A 26,111-nucleotide genomic window follows, 5' to 3' on the forward strand; every position below is an offset into this window, starting at 1 on the left:
CTTAAAAATACTTAGAACTGGATGGGAATGAAAATATTGCCTATCACAACTTGTGGGGTTCAGCTAAATGATACATAGAGGGAAATTTATCATTTTAAATGAGCATCTTGGAAAAGGAGAGAGGCTGGAAATGAACAACCTAATGGTCTAACATAAAAAGTTAGAAAAAGAACAATAAAAGAAAGTAGGGAGGTAATAAAGGTAAGAGCAGAAATTAATGAAATAGAAAAGTAAGGCTTCACACATAACCCACGCCTTCCACGTTATCAGGAGACAGAGAATACAATGAACTTCTCCTAGTAGAGAAATAGACAACAAATTCTAACAGAGCTCTTGCTGTCAGCCTGTGGGAACAGTATGAGCCTGTAGGAGGGGAAGCTTAAGAGACTATATGCAAAAGAGTGCTGGGGAGCAGAAGACCTAGATGAAGTAAAGATAAAATAACTCCTAGAACGACAAAATGTAATACTACTAAGAATTAAAACAAGGAAGACAGGCCAGGGACTTGCTAGTACTGGTTGGGTTTTGAAAGAAAGCAGGACCAATAGTGGTGGCAGCCTTAAAGAAACATTGCTTCTGGAGAAGGATCAGATAAGAGGTGGTGCCTGGGACTTTCCTGGTGGTCCAGTGGGTAAGGCTCCGTGCTCCCAATGCAGGGGGCCGGGGTTCGATCCCTGGTTGGAGAACTAGATCCCACATGCATGCCGCAACTAAGAGTTTGCATGCTGCAACTAAGAAGCCCTCATGCCGCAACTAAGAAGCCCGCATGCTGCAAGGAAGATCCTTCATGCTGCAACTAAGACCTGCAGTAACCAAAATAAGCACATAAATATAAATAAATAATATAAATATTAGGAAAAAAAAGAAGTGGTGCCTCTTGGGGCTATGAGAAAGAAAGACAAGAGAAGAAAAATTAAAAATCCTGCAAAAACAAAAGTGAAACAAGACACATCAACTTATCCTCCTCACCCCAACTCCATTACTGCTTAAAAAAAAACTGCACTTCATTATACTGACAGAAGAAGGTGCTCTTGAACTAGAAACCCTGTCCACAAAATGCTTAGAAATTGGGGGGCGAAGGGAGAGAATCAATCTAACTCCGAAGGAAGGAAGGAAAGAAGAGACAGGCATAGGGGAAATACCTATTAATGCAGAAGAATTTAAAAAATCAAAGGAGACTACTGTATACATCTCTATGCAGGTAAGTTTATAAAACTAAATGAAATAGAGAATTCCTTAGAAAAAACAGTTTACTATATAGTTGACCCCAATAGAGACAAATGCTTAAAAAGACCAATTTGTTTAGAAGAAAGTTAAAAATCAAGAACACTATCAAGAGAACTACTATACCGGGCTTCCCTGGTGGCGCAGTGGTTGAGAGTCTGCCTGCCGATGCAGGGGATGTGGGTTCGTGCCCCGGTCCGGGAGGATCCCACACGCCGCGGAGCGGCTGGGCCCGTGAGTCATGGCCGCTGAGCCTGCGCGTCCGGAGCCTGTGCTCCGCAACGGGAGAGGCAACAACAATGAGAGGCCCGCATACCACAAAAAAAATAAAAATAAAAAGAACTACTATACGACCCAGCAATCCCACTACTGGGCATGTACCCTAAGAAAACCATAATTCAAAAAGAGTCATGTACCAAAATGTTCATTGCAGCTCTATTTACAATAGCCAGGAGATGGAAGCAACCTACATGTCCATCAACAGATGAATGGATAAAGAAGATGTGGTACATATATACAATAGAATATTACTCAGCCATAAAAAGAAACGAAACTGAGTTATTGTGTTATGCTAACACATATATATGGAATCTGAAAAAAAAAAGGTTCTGAAGAACCTAGGGGCAGGACCGGAATAAAGACACAAACATAGAGAATGGACTTGAAGACAAGGGGAGGGGAAGGGGTAAAATGGGATGAAGTGAGAGAGTGGCAGGGACATATATACACTACCAAATGTAAAACAGATAGCTAGTGGGAAGCAGCCACATAGCACAGGGAGATCAGCTCAGTGCTTTGTGACCACGTAGAGGGGTTGGACAGGGAGGGTGGGAGGGAGATGCAAGAGGGAGGAGATATGGGGATATATGTATATGTATAGCTGATTGACTTTGTTATAAAGCAGAAACTAACACACCATTGTAAAGCAATTATACTCCAATAAAGATGTTAAAAAAATAAAGATAAAAAAGAAAACTTTCAAGGATCTACTCCAATGACGTCACTAGGTTCAGATAGTTTCACAAAAGAATTTCAAACATTTGGGGTTAAGTAAATGATCAAATTACATACAACAGAAAGCAGTAAGTGGTAGGAAAAAGGTAGCTGGGGAAGGAGACTAGGGAAAGAAGAGAAATAAAGGTGCTGAGTTTACAATTACAATATCTAAAAATGGAGGCACAGAAGGCCTCATTGAGATGAACAGTGACATTTGAGCAAAGACTTGAAGAGGGAGCAAGCCGTGTGCATAGCCTTGATTACAAACCAGATAAGGACAGTAGGCTAAGGGAAAATTACAAGCCAATCTCAGTCATGAAAATGGACACAAAAAGCTGGACAACCCAAACACAGCAATGTGCTTAAAAAGTTAGTACATCGTGATCAACTTGAGTTTGTCACAGGAATGTAGATTTGGTTTAACATTAGGAGATGATATACATTTTTTTCACTACATTAACAAATTTAAAAGATCGTTTCAATAGATACAGAAAAGAATTTAATAAAATGCAACACTTATTCATGATTAAAAAAAATAAGACAAATAAGCAAACAAAAAACTCTTAGAAAACTAAAAATAGAAGCTAAGCTTTCAAAAAGGGCAACTACCAAAATCACACACATGGTATATGTTACCGAACCAGGTTTGTCTCGCCTGACGCCCAGCAAGATGAAACACTGAGATGCCGAGGTTTACAGCAAAGAGGGTATTTATTCAGAAGACAGCCAAGAGAGGAGACAGGAGAACCAATCTGAGCTCTGCCTCCCAAGGCAAGGGGCTCAGGGTATTTATGGGATAAAGAATAAAGAAGCAGGGCGGTCCAAGGTATGGGGAGTGTGGGGAAAGGTGATTGGAAAAAGGTGTGGTAACTGACATCCTGAGCAGGTTTAACTAGGCTCCAGGCCTCTGCATGTTCTGAGGGTAGAGTTTTTAGCCCTTTGATGTCAAAAGATCACCAAGCAGACACTCTGGAATGCCCAGCTGAAGGGTGGGTGGTCCTATCCAGACTTACCCAGCTCAGCTCAAACTATAGCAGCTGACTCCAAGCTCCTGGAAAACAACTTGGGCAAACACCTTATTGTCTAGGCTAAGGGCAGCTTGGAGGTCAGGCAAATCTTAAAACGACCTTGATTAGTGACGGCAGGTGAAACGGATTTAACCCACGGTTTCAATATCATCACTGTTAATAGAAACTTTAGAAACATGCCCTTAAAATTAGGAAAAATGTCTAGTATCCATGCTTTTATTCATCTTCGTACTAAAAATCCTAATCAGTGCAGGCAGAAAATGAAAAAAAGCCTACGAACTACAAAGACACGAGAATGTCATTATTTACAGATGATATTATTATAAGATTCCAGAGTCTACAAATTATTGGAAGTAATAAAAGTGTTTAGCAAGTTGCTGGAGAGAAGAAGACCCAGGTCCCTGCTTCCGGGTCCATCCTCACAACACACTTTACGGGGAAGTCCTCCTCACTGCTGACTCACCGTGACCCCCCATCCAGCAGAGTCCTTCCACCGAGGTGGAGGCCGCCGTCAGCCGCCTGATCAACCTGCACCTCGGGCCTCGTCCACTTACCTCTCTCTGAGCCTCTACTTCGAAGGCGTGGGGCGTGGGCCGCTTCTTCCGGGAGCTGTCTATGGAGAAGCGCAAGGGCGCCCAGCGCTGTCCCCGGAGGAGTGGGGCGCCAGCGTGGGCGCCACGGAGGCCGCCACGGCCCTGGAGAGGAGCCTGGACCGGGCGCTCTTGGATCTGCAGGCCCTGGGTTCTGCGAGCGCAGACGCCCAGCTCTGCGAGCTCCTAGAGAGCCACTTCCTGCAGGAGGAGCTCATCAAGAAGCTCCTCAAGAAGATGGGCGTGCACCTGACAGACCTGCGCAGTCTGGCCGGGCCCCCAGGCCGAACTGGGCGAGTATCTCTTCGAAAGGCTCTCCTGTCAGCGCAACTAGGAACCTCCAGAGCCCGGCGGCCTCTGCGAGACCCCCCTGCCTTCCCCCGCCTCGAGATCTCTGCCCGAGCCCCTTCCTCCAGCCAGGAGGCAACCTTTTTTAACCACCCTGAAACCTTCACCCAAGCCGTGGCACCACATGGAAATAAAAAAGTTCTTTTTGCATAGGAAAAATAAGCTAGGCTATAAGAAGAAAACATAAGTATCTGAATAGCATGAATGATTTGTAGTCTAATTCTCTAGATTTTCTAAAGAAATGGTTCCTAATTTATGTGTATCACCTGGGTACGCTGAGTGCAGTGTATCTGATAAACTGTTTTCTCTGGCAAGAAGACTAAAAGCACCTATTCAGACAATGTTGCATAGAATTTTAAGGGTTTCAGGACTTCTCCGGAGACATTCTGGGTACTGGATTCAACTCTGTTGTTCCAAAATGTATCTTTGGTTTTGTTGAGCAGAGCAAAGAGCTGAGTACCTTGACCATATCATATTGTGTTCCCCCCATCAACCCCCAAACTCATGATAAAATTGCTTTTCCTGATTTTCAAGTTGATGTGATGCCATCTGCCTGTATTGAAGAAAGAGCCCTGTGAAATTCATCTTTGTGTCTCCCATTAGGTTGCTACTGAGAACACTGATTATTAATTACATCATACACTGACCTCTTTATGAAGCCTCTCAAGAGAAATTTCTTTCTGGTCTTAATATTAGGAATAACAGTGCTTCGCTTGGGCAACTGGTTTGGTTTTGCTTTATGAACACTGTAAATGATGTAACTAAGTTTCCTTTTCTGACTGCCTGCTGAAAACTTAGAGCCAAATTTGTGGTCCACCCAGAGTAAATGAGTAGGATTATATAAGCATTTTGCATACATCTCATTCCTGATTCTTCTATTACTAATTCCTTGGTGTATTTTATGGAGTCTTTTAAGCCACCTTAAACCCTTTCTGGAACAATGTTGTGTATAAGCAGATAAATAAACTTTTAAAATGTGGATTTAAAAAGAAATAAGACCCATATCAGAAATCAATTGGATATTTATATATCAATTAGAACAAAATTATATAACAATTTGAAAAAAATAGAGACAAAATATAAGTTACTTATAAATAAATCTAATAAAAGTGCAAACTCTACACAGAGAAAAAAATTAACTTTATTGAATTATATTAAAGAAGTTCTAAATAAATGGAAAATATGCTACGTTCAAGAATCGGAAGACTTAGTTCTCTCCAAATTGATGTATAGATTTATTGCCATTCCAATTAAAATCCAGTAGGTTGTTTTGTTTTGTTTTTTCTCCTGGAACTTGGAAAAGTGATTCTAAAGTTCACTAGAAAAGCAAAAGTTCAAGAATACACAGGATACTCCTGAAGAAAAAATAAGGTGTGACTTGCCCTCTTAGATGCCAAACCTTTAATAAAGCTGGAATGATGAAAACTGACTTTGGCACAGGAATAGGCAAACTGACCAGTGGAACAGGCTAGGGAAGCAGACTCAAGAACATACAGAAACATGACAGATGACGTAGCTGTTAAAGGGAAAGCATGCACTATTCAATAAACTGGTTTCCACAGTGAGGGGCGGTGGGGGGGGGGAGTAATTGGACCCTACCGGTCACCAGGCACAAAAATAAATTCTAGATGAACAAAGGCTTAAAAATAAAACCTTAAAACTTTTGTATTTTTATGACTTCAGGATAAAAATAAATTCATTTAAAAAGATACAGAAAGCAGTCATAAATATTAACACCACTCCCATATATAAAGAGCTACAACCCAATTGAAAAATGAGCCAGAAACCCAAATAGATATTTTAAGGAAAAGGAAATGCAAATGGCCAATAAACATAACAAGAGCTTAATCTTATGAGTGATTGGAGAAATACAAAAGCAGACCCTAAAGAAATATCATTTTACACCCACTAGAATGGCAAAATTAAGAAATCTGACTATACCAAGTGATGATGAGTGCATTGAACAATGGGAACTCACTGTTGGTGGGAGTATAAATTTGAAACCAATTTGGCTTTTACATCATCTAGCCTATGACTGAGAAACTTCACACCCAGATACTCTGTAAAAACTTTAGCATATATGCAGGAGATTAGACTATTCATAGGATCATTGTTTATACAGGCTGTAATCTGAAAATAACCCACATGTCCACAGACAAGAAAATAAATGAATAAATGGTGGAATAGAGGCACAATGGGATATTTTGCAGCATTGAAAATGAAAGAACTATGGCTACATGTAATCTAGATTCTCTTAGTGACATAATGTTAAGTTTAAAAAGCGAATGACAGAATACTACATAGAATATGGTACAACTTTCTATACTACCCAAACACAAACAGAACTAAGCAGAGTTGTTTCAGGGCACATACATGCGGTAACAAAACTTAGAAAATGGGAGGATCCAATGATTAACACAAAATTCAAGATAATTTTTTAAAAAAATCTCTGAGTAGAGAATGAGGGGATGGGAGGGAAAGGACTCCCTGAGGAGATGCAATAGGCTCTGGTAAAACTGTACTTCACAAATTAAGTTGTGTGTTCTTTATATTCTTTTGCAACATTATTATTAAAATATTGTGAAAATTTTAAACTTAAATTACAAAAAGAAACTGGAAACCGCCTCGTTTCCGGTGTACTAGCCATAGATGCCGCCCGCAAGGTGCTCTGGGTCAGCACTCTCGTTGGGCGTGGCATCCGAGGGAGCGGAGCCCCCAGGGTCGCTGCACGCATGTGCCCTCCTGCCAGCCAATCAGAGACGCTCCCGGACGAGGCGAGGCTGGCTTTTCTTCCGCGAGAATTCTGACCTGCTTCGGAATAGCTTCGAGGCTGTGAAGAGGTGAAGACTGAGGGGTTGCGGCAGGCGAGGCGGGAGCGGCGGGGACTCCTGTACTGAGGCGTATAACTGTGGTCGTCGGCCATTGGGGTGTTTTCCAGGTGTGAGGAGGGGAGCGTTTGTCCCGCGCGGGAATGTGAGCCAGGGGTTATTCTTGACCTGTGAGGTAAATCTTACCCGCTGGGTCTCCCTGGGGCCCCTGACAGGAATTTGAAGGCAGTACAGCTCCCTGCGGGCAGGGCCGTGAGTGGGTGGAAAGGCGCTAGCTGCGCTGCCTCGGGACTGGACGCGACGCTGGGCGGGTGGACAGGTTGACAGCAGGCGAGGTGGGTGGGCCCTCGTCAGCGGGCCCACACCCCGCAGAAACCATTTAGATGAAGCCAGGTCTCCCCTTCACTGGTCCTCGAGGCCTGGGTCGTGGAAATCTTACGGGACGTTATTTTCTGCGGCCCAGGACGCAGAACGTTTTATGTTGTATTTCTGTTGCTGGCAACTTCTTTGGGGCGGGCTCGTGATCCATCCTGTCAGTAATTACGATTTTCACATTGTGACTGAAATCAGCTGGATCTAGATTTGCCCCGATTTAGCCAGAACCTGGCCGGGCTAGGATTCCGCCGCCCTCCCAGTCCTCAGAGGCGAACCACCGCCGGCCTCAGGGGCGGCGCAGTCATTATCTTCTTCTGTTAACTTTTGGTCCAACAGAATAAATGAAGAGACTCCTAAAGTGGTATTCAACTAAAATCATCTTTATTTGATATCTCTCATTTTGAAATTTGCCAGCTTATTTAAATGGTCTTTGGATTCAGCAGGTTTGATTTTTTTTTTTTTTTTAAATCAGAAAACATCGAAAAATGGTGCCCTCTGGAAGAAAACATACCGGGAAATCTGGGAGGACATTCATGGAGGATCAGGTTATAAGAGCCTGTGACTTTGAGAAAGCAGATAAAAAACATCTGATTGGTTCAGAGGATGTCATCGAAGGTACCGTGTAGCTAATGTTGGGCAGTGACCATGTCCTGCATTTATTTTCATGTACTTCATGTTTCTTATTTGGACTTAGTGAAGCTCCTATAGCATCTTTCGCCTGATGTCTGATAAACAGTACATAGATTATTATGACATTAACACAGGAAGACTTGCAAAATTGTTCCCATAAAATGCTCTTGGATCCTGATTTAATTCCATCTAACCTGCAGAGAAAGTAGTGCATTTATATGTCTGTTTTAAAAACTTGTCTTGGCACAAAGCCTCAAAAAACCTCGAAATTAAGATATTACTCCATTTAAAAATTACCAAAATAGCATACTTAATTTCAACTTTTTCTTTTTTTATTGTCAATTCAGGGAAGACTCCAGTACTTGATAAACATGGGAAGAAAAGGACTTCTGCAGGAAAAGTTGAAGACGTGGGGTAATATGCTTAAACAGTTTTCACCTCTTAGACTTTAAGAAAAGTCTATTTGGTTGTCCAATGAGTATTGCATGTAAAATACTGGGCAGGTGATATTTCTTCCAAAACAAGAATGATATTTTATGGATCCTTAATTAAAAGTTTTTTGATGTATTTTTTTTCACAGGGGTGAAGTACAGAATATGCTGGAAAGATTTGGAGGTATGTTTTAGGAGATATTTGTATTCAAAATTGTTTTAAACCATATAATTTGTATAATAGTAAGTAATAATCAGTGGAATATAAGACTGTTATTTAATGCTTTGTTCTCATATGTAAGATTTTGCAGAAGTATATGTGGTTCGGCTTCATAGATTTCCTTACTATTTCCAGTTGTTGACGTGAAAAGAGATGGTGCTAACGATAGTGAGCTAAGAATGGTCCTGTTACTTTATAGGTGTGTGAGTTTAATGGACTATGAAATTTTAGAGCAAAAATGGATGGGAAAAGTGTCTATCCCTCTGTTTGGACTTTCACGGACTAAGTGATACAAACACACGCACATATCTGTATATGTCAGTTTTTCATTTTCTCAATTTAGTTATTTTCTATGGCATTCCTGTGTTCTTTAGGAAGGGCAGTGTAAATTAAAGCCTTTAAAATAACTTTATTTTTACATTATTAAACTATGTAGTTGAGAATTAAAGACCACCTTGCTAGTAAGCAAGAGATCAGATAAAAAGTTCATAAACTTTAAATTGTATGTCAAATATCAGTTACATTAACTGTGTTAGGGGATAGTATTCTTACAAAAGAGTCAATATTTGGCTCCTCTCTAGTGTTATTCATATAATCAAGTCTTTTTTGAAAGCTTTGCCCTATTTGGTAGTAACAAAATGCTTGTTTTATAATCTGTCTTATAAATTTATTATTATAGATGGATATTGGAAATACAAAACATTTATGTAATAGTGTAGGTCACCTCATCATGATTACTGAAAAGTAACTATTGATGGTAGATCCATATGCACGTGCCTAGCAAAGGATTACCTGAAGTATTAAAAAGTTTATGAAACGCAGTACTTATATTATTGGTAAAATGTCCCATAAAAATGTATTTAAAAGGGTTCTTTTTTCTTTTTCTTTTCTTTTTGGCTGTGTTGGGTCCTCCTTGCAGCACGTGGGCTTCTCATTGCGGTGGCCTCTCCCGCCGCGGAGCACGGGCTCCAGGCGCATGGGCTTAGCAGCTGTGGCTCGCGGGCTCCAGAGAGCAGGCTCAGGAGTTGTGGTGCACTGGCCCAGGTGCTCCACGGCATGTGGGATCCCCCCAGACCAGGGCTCGAACCCGTGTCCCCCGCACCGGCAGGCGGACTCCCAACCACTGCGCCACCAGGGAAGCCCTAAAAGGATTCTTGAATGAATTTATTTAGATATTTACTTAAAATAAGATTTTCCTATGCTTGGTTGGTCTTTGTCTCTTTTAGTAAAAATATTTTTTAAAGTATCAACTGACTATATTTTAAAAAAGTATTTTCTTTAACTTTTTATTCTTTTTAGACTCTTTTAAAATAGTTTTGTGTTTCATATAATGAGTTCTAAATTTAGCCTTTATTAGTGTTTTCTTATGAAGAAATTAAAGTCTGTCTTTCAGACCCTTTCTTTCAATTATTAGCTCTTTTTAATCACCTCTAAATTAAAAAATTATCTCTAGTTAGGAAAATCAGAATTGGGATACCAATAACTAAAAGTTTTCTCAGAAAAAAAGCAAGGAAATAATCTTGCTTTTTGATATTTTGTGTATTTTTAAAGATCTTTTCAAAACTCTTGAACCAGCTTTATCCATGTTTATTTGAATACGTGGGAACAAAGTAACTTTCTTCCACATTAAATTTAATGAGTATTTATTTTCAATATAGCTGATATTAACAAGGCTCTTCTTGCCAAGAGAAAAAGACTAGAAATGTATACCAAGGCTTCTCTCAAAACCAGTAACCAGAAAATTGAAAACGTTTGGAAAACCCAACAAGAGCAAAGGTAAGGATGTTGTTTTTTTCACTGCCACAACATTTGCATCATTTCTTAGTATTCATCGGTGCAAAATGAGAAGTACTATCATCTTCTACTTATTGGGATCTCTAGTAAAAAAGTATATTTGGCTTGATTTTCTCCTAAGTCCTTTAGTCCTATAACTTCATTCCTTCACAGACTTGAGATATATTTCCTAGAAATCAATAAAGATGTCCTTTTTCCCCTTTTAAATAATGTTTGAGGGTTTTTTTAAACAATAAAGGTAATTTATATTCATTCTAAAAATACACTAGCTGAATAAAAAGTAAATGTCATATAAACCATTAGTCTTATGATAGTTAACTGTTTAACAGTGTAGAAAAAGATGAACCTTATGTATTATAAATAATTTGTATATTTTAGCTGAATTAACTATTCTTTTGTACAAAATCATTGTACCAAAATGAGGAAAAATTAAGTGAAATATTTCTATTTGGAAATCTTATATGATAAATATAATAACTTCAGTGAATCTATTTATCATATCACAACCTATATTCAGTAGGAGAAAATGAAAAATAAATTGCTTGGAGATAAAATGGACTTTTCTGGAAAATGTATATGTACAATAAAACTCCCTTAGTTTTCAAGAGCTTAAAGTACATGAGAGGGTTTTTCTGTTAGTTGGTTAGGAAAATAAATACTTCTGAATCATCATAAATCATAACTTTACTTCTTGGCTTCACATCTGAAAATCTGATATTATTTTCTTTTTTATTATAGTATAATTAGTCAAATCAGTTTTGTCTTGAAAGTCTTTCCATATTGATGTGAAATATGACAATATTCATTATGTTTTACAGGCAGAAGCTTAACCAAGAATATTCTCAGCAGTTTCTGACTTTGTTCCAGCAGTGGGATATAGATGTGCAGAAAGCTGATGAACAAGAAGAAAAACTAACTGTTAGTATTATGCTTAGCTTTATAGCTTTATAATTAATCTACTATTACCAAGTGTCAAGTAGGAAGGGAGAGGCCGGCCTTGCAGTACATCCATGGACCTTAGCCAGGTTCCATTGCCCATTGCTGGCTATGAGTTTGGTTCTGCTGAATGCAGAAGTACAGGCACATACCATACTCATAAAAGCTGTTGGTCTTTGCTCCGTAACATATTGTTAATATCAAGTTTGCTATTATTAATACTATGCAGAGGTTATAGTTTTTGGTAATGACAAAATCTAGGGTATGCTTATGTAAGTGGATGGCTAAAGTAGGGTGAAGAACAAAAATCATTGGTGGAAAACAGGCCAAGAAACTGAAAGACCAGCAATATTGTAAGGATCATCTGTGTTGACATTGAAAGCACCAAGAATTAAAATATGTTTTGAGTACTGTTGAGATTTCCTACTCAATGACCGGTAGGGTTATTATATTATTGTATATAAGAGGTGAACACAAATTATCTAAACTCAGTCATAGTAAATGCTAAAATCTTAAAAATATTGATTTAAAAACTATTCCTGGGCTTCCCTGGTGGCGCAGTGGTTGAGGGTCTGCCTGCCGATGCAGGGGACGCGGGTTCGTGCCCCGGTCTGGGAGGATCCCGCGTGCCGCGGAGCGGCTGGGCCCGTGGGCCATGGCCGCTGGGCCTGCGCGTCCGGAGCCTGTCCTCCGCAACGGGAGGGGCCACAGCAGTGAGAGGCCCGCGTAACGCATAAAAAAAAAAAAAAAAAAAAAAAAAAAAAAAAATATTCCTTTTAAGTGTAATGTAGAATTAATTTTTGCTAAATTTTACCCAAATTGTTATTTCATAATTTTTTCTTTTACATTTGTAGAATATGTTTCGACAGCAACAGAAAGTTTTTCAACAGTCTAGAATTGTTCAGAACCAGAGACTGAAAACAATTAAACAATTATATGAGCAGTTCATAAAGGTTTGTTGTATTTGGTAACATAATACATTCTTATAAAATATAATTCATTTGTGGAAGTAGAAGATAAATTTTTTCTCAGTTTAAGGGAAGAACATTTTGCTTATACATTTTAAATTCTTAACAGTTTTCCATTTTGAATGCATTGTTTTCGATTTAATTTAAGTACTAAATGCTATCACTAAGTATTACCACTTGGTGTAGGAACTTTAGTACTATATTTGACTCCTCCATCTCTCTTATTCTTCACATTCACTGCTACTGCCCTAGTTCAGAACCTCATTATTCTTTGCTTATACTATGAAAACTCTTAACTGATTTCTGTTTTCCAACCCATCCTTCGTGGGTCTGCCATATTTTCTTTCTACAACATTACCTTTTCCCTCCTGAAAAACTGTCAGTAGCTTCTCATTCTAAATTCTTAGGTATTCAAGATTCACCCCCCAAAAATATGATTATTTTTTTAATGCTCCAATTACTACATTCATCCATTACTTCCACCCCCTCCACATAACGGCTTTCTCTGAACTCACTCACTTTGCACTTTCATGCTTTTGTTTATGCTCTTGCCCTAGAACACTTTTAACCCCTTTTCCTAACCTTCCTTTCAGTCTTATTCTTTTGCCAACTAAATTGGAATTAAGTCTCCATTTTCTACTATATAGCTACAGGAAGTTTTGCTTCTATTCCTTTTATAAAATTTTGTGTTATTTTTGTTTGTTTCTTCCAGTGAGAAGGTACACTACTATTGTACCTCCTTTAATAATATTTGATTTATGTCTGACATTTTCTATTCCTTCAGTGGATATTTTGGTTTTCATGTATTAGAATATTTTTATTTGAGATAAATAATGTGCATTGTTGAATATTAAAAAGTTCCTGCTTTTGAAAATTAATTGTATAAGTTTTGAACCTGAGATGAAAAGTGGTGGTTTGTAACTAAACTAGCCTTTTGTGTTTTAGAGTATGGAGGACTTGGAGAAGAATCACGATTATCTACTTACTGGTGCACAAAATGAACTTAGAAAAGAAATGGCTATGTTGCAAAAAAAAATTATGATTGAAACGGTAAGTTATTATATTTAAAATTGAAAAAATAAGGATTATTGTAAGCATTGAAATATTTTATTTGCTGAAATATATATAACACTTATCTAAAAATTAAACAAATGTTTAATATCTCCTTTCATTTGACAGCAGCAGCAAGAGATGGCAAATGTTCGAAAGTCTCTTCAGTCCATGTTATTCTGATGACTCTTTGAAGGAATAACTTGAACCTAAGTAATATGATACAATTATAACATTAGCTAAGAGGCATGTAAGTTTTTAGAGTGGTTGAAAATTCTGGTTTAAAATATTACATCATATTAATCATTAGCTTAAGTGCAAGACCCTTCTTCTTCACCTCCAAATAAAATAATGAAGTTATGTGAGTAGCAGCAATTCCTAAATTATATGTACCACTGTGCTTTCAGCTCTTTAATACTAATAGTGATTTTTTCTAACATTTGTCAATTAACTCTTAGCAATAAATATGATTTAATTTCAAGTTTTGGCTTCAGTGTATTTGTATCACTTCCAAAAGGTAGAAAGCACAGGTATAGATGGTTAATTAATTTTGTTCTTAAGGAAAAAAACCCACAAAATCTGTTTTATATGTACACCCTTTCATGCATATTCATTAAGTTACACTACCAATTCTAATGAAAATAAGATTTCAAAAGAAAATACATTCTATTGACTTACAAAATTTATTAAACGCAACTTAAGTTTCCGTTCTGGAATAAATTAAACTGCTAAAAACCATCAACACAACCGAACAAGATATATAAATAATCCATTTTAAGACATGGATTTGTGAATGTCATTTCCACAACATCAAAATGCCATTTAATTTGGCTCAGTCCACAATTAAATGACACATGCCCTTAGTAATGATTAAGAGCATATCATTAACATACCTAATTACTTATGGTTTAAGTATTTCACATCTGTCTTTAACTATAAATTACACAGAATGTCTTATTTTTCAGTTTTAATATTCAGTAAATATATGGATGTTTTTACATTCATTTCCAAATTTGAACAGTTAATTCCTATATCCTGTATTTTAAAATGTGCATTTTTTAACATAGAAAAACATATGAAACTCTTGATTTAATAAATATTAAATTGTTTCAGCATTTGTTTGAAATATTTGAGTTAAACTTACTATTTTTTGCTGAAACTACTTTCACTGAATCATTCAAAAACAGAAAATATGCCCAATAGACGGAGAAAGGAGTGACTTTGTCCTGTTTTTCCATATTTTAAATTCTAATTTTTGCTGCATAACCCACACTTATCTTAGTTTTAGGTTTTCCAAGTTTTTAAAAATGAATCCATACTGATTCTCTTTTTCTAACTGTGCTAACTTATGTAGGAAGAAATTAGTCCTCCACCATTAACAAATATCTGACATTAAGGGGACAGTTTACTTCCTAAATTTTTGCATTTTGTAAAGCCTTTTAAGCCAAAGTACATGCTGGAATGTAAATTTTAAGTATTATAAAATTTAAGTTTTAAGTACTATTCAAATTAAGAAGGTCCTTATTGAATTTACCAGTTGTTTCAGAGGCAAAATAAGTCCTCCAGAGTATTTTCTGTGTACTTAATTCACATAAGTATGTATTTTTTCCTATTTTAAAAAAAATATTTGTCTGCACCAGGTCTCAGTTGTGGTATGTGGGATCTAGTTCCCTGACCAGGGATCGAACTCGGGCCCCCCACATTGGGAGCATGTAGTTGTAGCCACTAGACCACCAGGGAAGTCCCTATTTTTTCCTTTTAAGGAATATCAACTTTCACTCTTTTTCAATATGCCTTTTTCTTGCATATTAAGATATAGTACATGTTCATTACTCCTTTTTTTAAAAAAAATATTTCACCATATGGCTTATGGTCTACAGAACTGTTGGATAAAATTACAAACAGGTAAGATGGGAGTCCGAGGATTTGGATCACCAAAGACCCATGTGATAGTTCTATTCATAATGAGCAAGGTAAACACTTTTAAGTGAGAGTGGAAAGATGAGAATCAGTACATAATGTAGTTAGTTGTTGAATAACAGATACTTATTTTATCCCCATTTTACCTCAAATGAGTAAAAGTGTACTTGAAGTAGCTTTAGCTGATATTCTAAAGGGAAGATAATTTTGCTATGTTTTCATAAATTACTAATTTTCTTACATGTCAATTGTGCTTTAGCTATTGTTTTGTTTTTCACAAAGGGAAATGTTTAATGTCTCCTTTTTTTGTGACAGTGAAGTTTAAACTCAGAATATCAAGGAACAAGTTGCCCTCACTGTAAAGATTCATTTGTTTTTCTGAACTGGTAAGATAAATTCCTCTTACTGACTACAAATTACAGAAGTTGGTATACTAAAGCAAGTATTTTGTTTTATACAATAGTAATTAATGTACCGTTTTTGAAAATGGCTAATAAAAAATACCTATAACATCATTTGACTCAATAATTACACTATTACAATTCATGCACTTATGTAATATTATGAACGCACTTGTCAATTTTTAGTGAAGTAAGCATCACCCTCAAGATGGCTAAAATCCTTTAAGTCCTGAATTTTTATGTAATCCTTTGGCAGAGAAAACCCCAATTGTCTGATAAGGATTTCTGAGACAAAGAGATTGCTCTTTAGAACTATAGTGGTTCACTTTCTTATACTCAGAAAATTGAAATTTCTTTCTTTGGTTTTGTTTCTAATTAATTTACAGATTGTATTACTCTGATAATACCTTGATAAAAAATGTTGCTACACAACGAGGGCTTTGCCACTGAAACAGACATAATGGAATCTACAGGACTTAATGTTTATATTAAAATATAACCTTATTTGATAGTATACTAGCCTCCTGAAAAAGGGGATTCCCTTCACTCCTAGGTTCCCCTAACTGCTTCTCCTCTTTTCCTTGGGCTATTAGTCAATATGCTCGTGAACCTGTTCAGGTGCTTGATGACATGAAGTCTTGAAGATACTTAGATGAAGGTGTCTTGAAATTTGCAGGCACAAAGCACTAAAGTACCTCATCATATCAAATGAAGAAATGACCTTTAGAAGCAAAAAAGAAAATATAAAATGGATTATGGTCTATCTTTTCTAAAGCAGCAGCTATTTTTCTGTCCCCTCACCCCCTAAACTCAAACCTTAACCAAAAATTCTTCAAACCTTAACCAAAAATATTACATTTTATAGTTCATATTTGGACCTCACTGTAGTCCTCTAGAATATGCAGGGTATTTCACAGTTACAGAAACTGAGGCTCAGAGTGGTAAAAGGTATAAATTACAAAAGCTGGAAAACAACAGAACTCAAGTCTTCTGACTCCATATCCTTTCAATTTTCTACTGTGCAACAAAGCCTCAAATTTTCTACTAGAAGGGGCTATCTATCAGTCATTACAATGAAATCACTTCACCATATACTTTTCTTATTCCTTTGAGAGTAGCTGTAAGAAAGTAAAGGCCTGGAAGAGACATCATAGTTGAGGGAAGGCATATACAAAATTGTGTTCTTTACAAAATTAAGCAGGGAGGCACACTATTTAAGAACCTTCCCAGAGGCTGGGGGGAAATGCTTCCTTTTAGAAAAAGGAGCCTCACAGCTCTGCGGGTGGAGAGGGAATTCTCATCAATGGGGGGAAAAAATCTCCTTATCATTTACTTGAAAAACTCTGTCTGACTCTTTTCTCTCTGAAGCAAGAACCTTTTCCCTAAGGATGCCAAAGGGCACAAGACGCTTATTTTGGTATACATAGTGGCTTTTTGTTTGTTTTTAATTGTGGTCCACAAAGTGTTTTAAAGAAAAATTGAATTCGACTTTCTCACCATAATCTCCACCACTAATGTAAAACCAGGCCAACTCACTCATTACAAATGAGGTGCTCAAATTTTTAACGTTCACTAAAAGAAACCCTACATTGAATTTTCAGATATTTTGAAAAATCACCACCTATTTCTTACATTTAGATTGTTTTGGAGCCCTAATAATATTTATAGTGGATACCAAATTAAAAGAAATTATTCTGATTTTCAGATATTTTTTAGAATATTGCCTGAGAAACTTTCAAGGACTAAGATTTACATCTCACCACTATTTGAAGAATGGAAGACTTCTGAATGGATATTAAGTTATTAACTTACTCTAAAAAAAAGTATAATACTATATAGAACCTAGTATAAAGGATGATCAGATGTACCCCAGGGGTCCATGCACAGAACAGACAGGCTTTGTTTTAATACCTCTATCTAACAAATAGTGTGAGATCATTTAAATTATCAAAAGGTTCAGTGTTTCTTTTAGCTCACTTTAATATTAGTTTTTGTATATCACTAACAATTTGGTGAAGTCCAGTGAGGTCTGGAGGTAGCAAGATTGTCCAGAACTACCATTAATTGAAGACCAACCATAAAGATAATGTCTTAGTAAAATAAAAAATCTAGTAATGCCTCCTTTATCCACTTGTGTGATTAAAATGTTACCAACAATGATTTTCTTTTCCTCAGATGGCTAAAGCTTCTCTCTTATGCACCATAATTCTATTTTATAATCATTTTGAACAGAAATTAATATATGTATTATCCAAATCACTTTCTAAGCAGGATGCAATTAATGAGAATTTAATTTGCTTGATAAGAGGCATCATTATTAATATAAATTTTGCACTATCCTCAAGGGCCATACAGATACGTAGCATTGCTTACTTCTAGCATAAAATGGTCCCAGAACCTTGTACTGGGTAGTACTGTCTGTTCTGTTTTGTTTTGTTTCCTCAGTATTAGCTGACAGTTCTTGATACAATAGTGCCCACCTCTGCTAACACCAACTACATTTAATTTACCTGTTATCTGCTATAAGCTCATAATAATTCTAACAAGCTGGATTAAGTTAGTCAGACACTAATACATGTCTGTAGTCCTTTGCCAGAGAGTTGAAGTGATTTTTGACATCTTAGTACTGTTTTTTTGGTACTATTCTTTTAAGGTACACAGTTGTGTTTTTAAGGATTTAGGTTGTTGGAACCCTGATCTCCAGATATGTGGGCCGTTTTCAAACACAATATAAAGCAAGCTTTAAAGAAGTAATTTTAAATGTTCAGAAACAGTTACTGTATAGATTAGAAAGTAAGGCTACCTGATATCTCACTGAAATGACTCATTTAAGCATAGTATTATCTGATATTTGTTAAAAATAAATAAAAATCTTACCAAAAAAGCACTTACCATTGCTATCCATAGAACAACATATTCGTCTACAAAATTATTAAAGTACTGGTCTAAAAATAAAAGACCTGGGCCAAGAAAGACAGTGTCTTGAAGATACAGTTCACTTTTGGTCATGTGAGCTATCTATAAAAAAGTAAACAAAATAATTTCACCATTAAATTTTAAATGTTTCAGCTTTTAGTTTCAGGATAGAATTACCTAGAACTTTAATTTACTATTAAGACAAATAAGGATAAAGAGACCATTTATTTAATCTCACATTTGATATGGGAATACTGAATCTAAAATTTCTCAAATTCATGACTGGGTAGCTTATTAAAGTTTCTCATATTTAAATTCCTTGATATCAGAAAGTTATAATTGATAATCATTGCTAAACAAATAATTAAAAGAACTTACTATACTAAGGAGTCTGTCTCTGAATCTAACATTCATTTACAGTATTACTTGGAGCACAAAGAGCTAACTATTTATTGTGATGATAACACCATAAAAAACCTACCCATTGTATGAAATAGTTTCCAGCTTTGTGTTTGAGGAACAAGTACATATTTATACCATGACTCATAAATTAAAAGAATTTCTTACCACCAATTTCTGTGAGATTTTAGCAAAGACACATCCAAACATTAGGGTATAAAGACAAGGATGCTTTTCAAACAAATTAGTTGCTGACTTTTTATAGATCATTATTGCCAGTAAAATAATTATTCCTATGTGGAGTCCAGGTGACAAGACACTGGTACCCTAATGGATAAAGCAGAAAATCAGCACCAAATTTTAAAAATGCATTTATTACAATGCAAATATTTTCTAAGCATCTATTTTGTGTTAGGAACTAGAGACCTAGAGAAGAGTATGATAATGTATGGCCTAAAGGAGTATACAGACCTTAGCCATGCTTTTCAAACTTCCACAGAAACCTAGGGTTACACAGAGGTAATACAGTGCTTAGATGTTTGGTTCCAATTTTATATGAACACACATTTTAAACTAATAACCACTAAAAAAATAACATGATTTATTCCATACCAAATTTTACCATGCTGAAGGCCATCAACACTCCAATTGCCAGGTTAACATATTTTTGTGCAGATATTGAAATAAAGCTTAACCTGCCACTTTTTCACAATCTTAATCACTGATTAGGAGGAGTTTAAATCTGCCCTGGTCTCTCTCTATACCAGTATCCCACCCCTGCCCCTGCCTTTTGCATTTAGACTACAAATGCCCTCTTACGTAACATTGTACAACCCGACCCATTACATTTTTATCTATGCAAATCAGGATGCTCTCAGCACTGCTTATCCTAAACAAAATATTGAAATAAATTTGATTTTAAGGCTTACTAAATATATAACCACCAATTTAAATGTATCCATTAAAGCAGGCTTATTCTTGTTTATTAAGTCTATATGTTATAAATTAGAACTTACTATAAAATTACATGAATAATATTATAAATATTACAAAATCGTATCTTAATAAAACACTATACTATATAGTTATGTTATAAATATTTAGATTATTAAAACAGTGCTTTTACCCGTACTTTGGTTCTGTAAATTTTATTCAAGGAAATCTGCTGCTAAAGAAGTTGGAAAACCACCAGTTACGAGTTTGAAATCAACCACTCCTTGGTTGATTTCAAACACAGACATAGTGTTTGATTTCTTGTCTTCCTTCAGACATTTAATGAATTATGTCTTAGTAAAATATTCTAAAGTGGACACTGATCATCACTAGATCTCATCATCCCTAGTGGAGCTCCTGTTCCTGCAAGTATTCTATTTTATCGTCCATGGTCAAGCAAAAAGTATTCTTAAGCATCTTATGCAGAATACTTTAACATTTCTAAAGCAATTCTGAGGTTAACTGACAAGACACCTCAAAACACAACAAATTAAAATTTCCAAATATATCAGAACTTATGTATCTAAGTGAGTTTTATACTTTGCCTTTGAATTATGTATATAACATATATTCATAAAGATTGATAATTTATGAATTATGTGGATTCCTTTGAAATAGCCTTAAGAGCCAATTTATAAGTCATTTAAGAGAATGAGTCTTTTTTAAAACTAAAAATGCTATATTTCATGTTTTTACTCCTCTTATTTATTAGACCTAGCTTCACATGACTTTGATTTTTCTCAAAATCAAACCCACCCTTAAAAGATAGAAATTTTGAACTACAGCACTGAAGAAATTATAGAGAGAATGAACTATAGCTTAAAGGCATTCCAAGAATGTTTTGACAAAAGATGGCATCACTGGAATAAGTACTTATCTTCTTGTGATCAACTACCTTGAAGATGACAATATGTTTTTTTAAACACATGGATATTATGTTATATTTGTTAAAAACCGGGCAGAATTCCTTTCTGCCTCTTTCCTGTGTAAAAGTATTGAAGAAGTTTTAAAAAACAAATATGAATAAATACAAAAGAATTATAGATGAGCAAAGTGTAAAGAACACAAATACAAGTTGTACCGACTCCAGAACTGAGGTTAAAATTTTTACCTTTTAAAATATTAGGATAGTTTTAAAAATACATTTCAGTGAAATTTCAATAAAATTTACATCATGACTAATAAATTGCCCCATATGTGAAACCATGACCTTTGGCAGCTTTCCTGATATTCAACCAGGAACTCATTCCCTACTCCTCCTCCTCTCCTATATCAGGGCCAGGCACAACGAGCAAGAAGACAAATGGCAACTCTTGATTATGTACAGTAATGAAACAGCAGATGATTAAATCGAATGTCACAAAAGTCTACTCTGAGAAAGGCTGTAGAAAGAGGAAAAATTCTTTAACATCAGTCTAAACTGTTTTAAAAATGCTTTTGTGTTATGTGCCTAAAAAGACTTTTAAGATATTTAGTTTCCTTCCCTATTCTTGAACTTTGTCATATTTTTAGTATCTCTGTAGCTGGGTGAAAAGAAAATTGATCATAAAATTAATACTGAATGATGATGAAATTAATGTCTTACTGCTATAGTGGATCCATTCTTGCCAACACCACCATGGAGGATAACATGGAAATAATTTGAACAGGAAAATATTGCTCCACCTACTACTCCGAGAACTGGTAAGATCTTCAATTTTATTTCTAGAACAGGTATCTTTAGGGGTAGAGGAAAGAAACACATCATTAAGAAAATAGAATTTCTTTTCCTATTAAAAAGTAAAGAAACATTGTGATACAGCCCTGTACAATAAGCTATTCTTTTTCTTATAATCAAACCTTAACTTCTGGAATGTAACCTGAAGTGGTAACTTTTCTTTTAATGGTTTTATCTCTTAAAGTGAAAAATCCAGCTAAGTCTATTTAAATAAGTGGGATGAAGTATTTCATCTCACAAGCCTTCATCTGACTTAAAGAAACATGAAAAAGGATAGTTCACTTGACTTTAGTACGTTTAAAAGGCAGCATCACAGGACAGTCAGACACCATGGTCTGCATCATGAATGTGACAAACGTGTATGCATGCAAAAGTTTTGTGTAGTTAATATCCAGGATTAAATCTCTAGCAATATATATTTACCTGTTGGTCAATTGCTGTTCAAGAAAACTTCCAAAGGCAGCAAAGGATTTAAAAGACAGTAACAATGAATTGCCAAAAGCTGTAGGCTATTGTGTATTGAAAATATACTTTGAAATACTGCACCAAAATTTGTGGAAACTACAGATCAGCAATTAAAATTAGAAGATCTATATCTAAATTAAGTATTCTTATTGATGAGAATAAGTAGGTATGCTTTCTTCCTATGGTATTGGCAAAACACTGAATGAAATGATTTTAAGATTAAATTCTTCCCCAGTATAACCAAATCAGAATTCCAAATTTAAAACACCACATCTGACAATGACCAGAGTTGCCTAACTGCCTCTAAGTCCACATTCCCTTCTAATGGGTACTGGCTGAACAGGTACCATGAAAGACACATCACATCCCTCTAGCATATTTTAGAGGCCTATGTATCCTTGATTCTATTATTTATTCTTACATGATAAGAAGGAATATGAATATCTCAGGGAATGTTCCTCTACTTAAAAATATGCTCAAAGTCTATTTCTGAGCCTAGTGATATGAACTGTGATTGGCAATTCTGAAACTAAATGCCACAGGGAAATCTCTTACAATTTTTGAAAAACAGACTTAATTTTTAAAGCAATTTTAGGTTCACAGCAAAACTGTACGGGAAGTACACAGAGTTCCCATATACTCCCTGCACTCATACACACATGCTTCCCCACTTATCAACATCCTCCACCAACCAGAGTGATACAATCCATGTGTTACAATCCATGAACCTACACTGACACGTCATTATCACCTAACGTCCATAGTATATATTAGGGTTCACTCTTGGTGTTGTACATTCTATGACAATGCATAATGCATAAATGACAAATGCATAATGACAGGTGGACAGGTATCCACCATTATAGCATCACACAGAATAGTTTCACTGCCCTAAAAATCCCCTGGACTTTGTCCATTTATCCCTCCTTAACCCCATAACTTCTGGCAATAGCAGGTCTTTTCACGGTCTCCATCATTTTGCCTTTTCCAGAATATCGTATGATTGGAATCATACAAAATGGAGCCTTTGCAGAGTGGCTTCTTTCACTAAATAACATGCATTTACGTTTCCTCCGTGTCTTTTCATGGCTTGACAGCTCTTTCTTTTTAACACTGAATACAATTCCATTGCCTGGATGTACCATAGTTTATCCATTCACCCACTGGAGGACATCTACTGAAGGACTTGCTTCCAAGTTCTGGCAATTATGAATAAAGCTGCTATAAATACCTGTATTCAGGTTTTTGCAAAGACATAATTTTTTTTTTTGGCTGTGCCATGCAGCTTGTGGGATTTTAGTTCCCTGACCAGGGATTGAACCTGGGCCCACGGCAGTGAAAGCACAGAGTCCTAACCGCTGGACTGCCAGGGAATTCCCTGCAGAGACATAATTTTTAACTTATTTGGGTAAATACCAAGAAGCATAGTTGCTGAATCCTATGGTAAGAGTATGTTTAGTTTTGTATCTCTTACTATTTTTACCAGGGTTATATAGCTTAGTGATTAAAAACAGAGTCTGGAATCAGCTCCAGTACTTACTTACTAGTTATGTGTCATTGGACAAATTACTTAATCATTCTAAGACTTATTTATAAAACACAAAAATGACAGTATCTATTTCACAGGGTTGTTCTGAGGGTCAGATGAAAACAGTGATAGTAAAATATTTAGGAACACAGTAAATGTTGAGTAAGTATTAGTTGTTGACTATTGATATTATCCTTATTACTCTTCTTAACTCTCTGGGCATGAAGTTTTAGTCAGCCAATACTGTAAACTTAGGTTGTAGAGACAGAATAGTTTCTTCATAAATTTTCTGCCTATACAAAGCATGAATTTATAACAGTGGCCTCTGAGAATCAGCTTTTATCAAAATACTGAGGTCTCCAACCACGCAGAAAATAAAAACACTCCTTAGCGTGGGAAACTTCACTATAGTAGGTTATAAAAAATGCAAATTAGCAACTTTTCTTTCCTAATATTGAGGGACAAGTTTCAAACATAAAATATTTTACTGAATTTACGTTTTATGTATCTATTTTATGAGATAAGTTTTGGCCTGAAAAGGTAGTTCACCTAGTCTGTTTAATTTTATATTAGGGAAATGGGGTCGTTTTCTTTTATGTGGTAGTACATTCATGCATAGGGTAGTATATTCATGCTGTAATAAGGTATATAGAATAGTAAAATTATAAAATGAAGAAAAAAGGTTAAGAAATGGAATGACTATTAAATACAACTCCAAGGATTTCTGAAGAAAATTAACAATGCAATATTTTTCCTAAATATTTTTAAAGTACTTAAATATAAATTTAAATCCTCAGATTTACCGTATAGTCCCACATTGTTGCTCCTCCAAATGTAGACAACACAAAGATGATCACTAAAGCTACCTGAATTTCAGTTACATCCACTCTAAAGAGGAAAGATAAAGAACAGATGTTTGTAAATCAAATTCCTAAATATGAAGCTTAATTAACCTTATATTAAAATCAAAAGATGTAAAAATCTCTATAGGCTTGGTTTATTTTTACCTTTAGTTTCATCACTGAATTATCAATTAAGTGAAAAAGCCTACAGAACAATGCACTTACATATAGGTAAAAAACTTGTATATCATATATAAAATTGCTAATAACAGTTATCACTGAGATTACAGAAGGCTTTTATCTTCTACTTTACATACTTCTGCAAAGTTTGAATTTTTTAATAACAATCATGTATTACTCTTATAATCAGGAAAAATTATGATAATATAAAAACAACCAGATGATTTAAGGCAAATTCTTAAACACTCTCAAGTCAATTTCATTTAAAAAGTAGGGAAAATTACAACAGTTTTTCTCATTATGTTACTAATAGTTATTATAGTTTTTTGGTTTCCACAGACATTTTCCCCCTATATATAAACAAACTTCTTTCAAAAACCCACTAAACCAACATCAGTCTCTAATCTGCATCCCCTGCAGCTATCAACTCCTCTCTCCTTTGCTCCAAAAACAGGCTGAGAAGTAGTCCACATTTGTAATTTCCTCCTCTCTTCATATTTGCTGCTTAATCCATTATAGTCCAGTTTTTGGCCCCATTCTATTAAAACTGTTTAAGGTAAACAGTGACTTTCAATTTGTTGAATGCAAGGGATACATTTCAGTTACTATCTTGCATAACTCCTCTCAATATTTAAAATGCTGATCACTCCCTTTTTCTTGAAATGCTTTGCTATGTTTTTATTGCCATGTTCTCTCGTGATTCTCCTAGCTTGCTGGAAGCTCTTCCCAGGCTCCTTCCTCCACATCTTAAATGCTACTGTTTCCAGAATTCCTCTTTTCTCTTTTTAGATTCTCTGAGTATTACATGTATACCTAAGACTACCATCTATATGCTAATGACCTCTAAATCCGTTTCTCCTAATCCACATCTTTTTTTTCCAAGCTCCAAATTTTTATGTCTACCTACTTTGCATCTCCATTTGGATGCCCTGGAGTTTTTAGATGCTAGAGGAATACTTATTGTTCTGCAAATATAAGAAATGTAAGGAACAGATCCAGATATAGAAGAAAAGACTTCTCAACTGAGTTATTTTTGGGGGCATTTAGAAGGAGAAGGTGAATGGAACATTAACGCATAAATAAAAGGAAAATAATAACATCCAGTATTTGTAAGATCAGTGCTGGGCAAACCAAGGCCTCCAGGCTGCATGGAGAAATAGTCAAGTTAGTTGAAAAAGGTAAATGTAATAATACAATGTACGGCATTTTGTGGAGAAAAAGGAGGAAAAGTAATAACATTTACTAAGATCAGTTATGAGTCTTATGAACTATAAATTGTGCCTGTTTTTTGGGAAGGGGAAATTGAAATGATTTTTTCATGCCTGTATTGAA

The 26,111-nt window shown here is 35.8% G+C and overlaps 2 protein-coding genes across 4 annotated transcripts in view; one reads left to right on the top strand and one right to left on the bottom strand.

Moving 5' to 3' along the window:
- The first annotated feature begins 5,303 nt into the window (after positions 1–5,303).
- Positions 5,304–13,601, top strand: SYCP3 (synaptonemal complex protein 3). The gene is made up of 8 exons (XM_032645813.1): positions 5,304–8,004; positions 8,367–8,433; positions 8,600–8,634; positions 10,329–10,446; positions 11,283–11,382; positions 12,255–12,353; positions 13,314–13,418; positions 13,548–13,601. The coding sequence occupies exons 1-8, from the start codon at positions 7,875–7,877 to the stop codon at positions 13,599–13,601; spliced, it is 708 nt and encodes a 235-aa protein (XP_032501704.1). The 5' UTR covers positions 5,304–7,874.
- CHPT1 (choline phosphotransferase 1) overlaps positions 13,454–26,111 on the bottom strand; it is a 34,982-nt gene continuing 22,324 nt past the window's right edge. The window contains exons 4-9 of one of the 3 annotated variants that reach the window (XR_004351786.1): positions 24,561–24,645; positions 21,633–21,764; positions 19,223–19,381; positions 18,632–18,757; positions 16,261–16,460; positions 13,454–13,627 (exon numbers count right to left, since the gene is read on the bottom strand). Coding sequence is in view for 2 of the 3 variants with exons in the window: in XM_032645811.1 (XP_032501702.1) it covers positions 13,583–13,627; positions 16,350–16,460; positions 18,632–18,757; positions 19,223–19,381; positions 21,633–21,764; positions 24,561–24,645 (658 nt within the window). In the remaining variant the exon portion in view is untranslated. The other 2 variants (XM_032645811.1, XM_032645812.1) reach the window with 2 other exon arrangements.

This window comes from Phocoena sinus, chromosome 10 (assembly GCF_008692025.1).
Source record: "Phocoena sinus isolate mPhoSin1 chromosome 10, mPhoSin1.pri, whole genome shotgun sequence".
In the NCBI taxonomy this organism is placed as follows: Eukaryota; Metazoa; Chordata; class Mammalia; order Artiodactyla; family Phocoenidae; genus Phocoena; species Phocoena sinus.

Bases quoted from the DNA above. Each gene is read 5' to 3' on its own strand.
- SYCP3 (XM_032645813.1), top strand. From the start codon at position 7,875: ATGGTGCCCTCTGGAAGAAAACATACCGGGAAATCTGGGAGGACATTC. The intron at 8,635-10,328 runs GTATGTTTTAGG...TTTTCAATATAG, and splicing joins TATGCTGGAAAGATTTGGAG to CTGATATTAACAAGGCTCTT. The intron at 11,383-12,254 runs GTTAGTATTATG...TTACATTTGTAG, and splicing joins AACAAGAAGAAAAACTAACT to AATATGTTTCGACAGCAACA.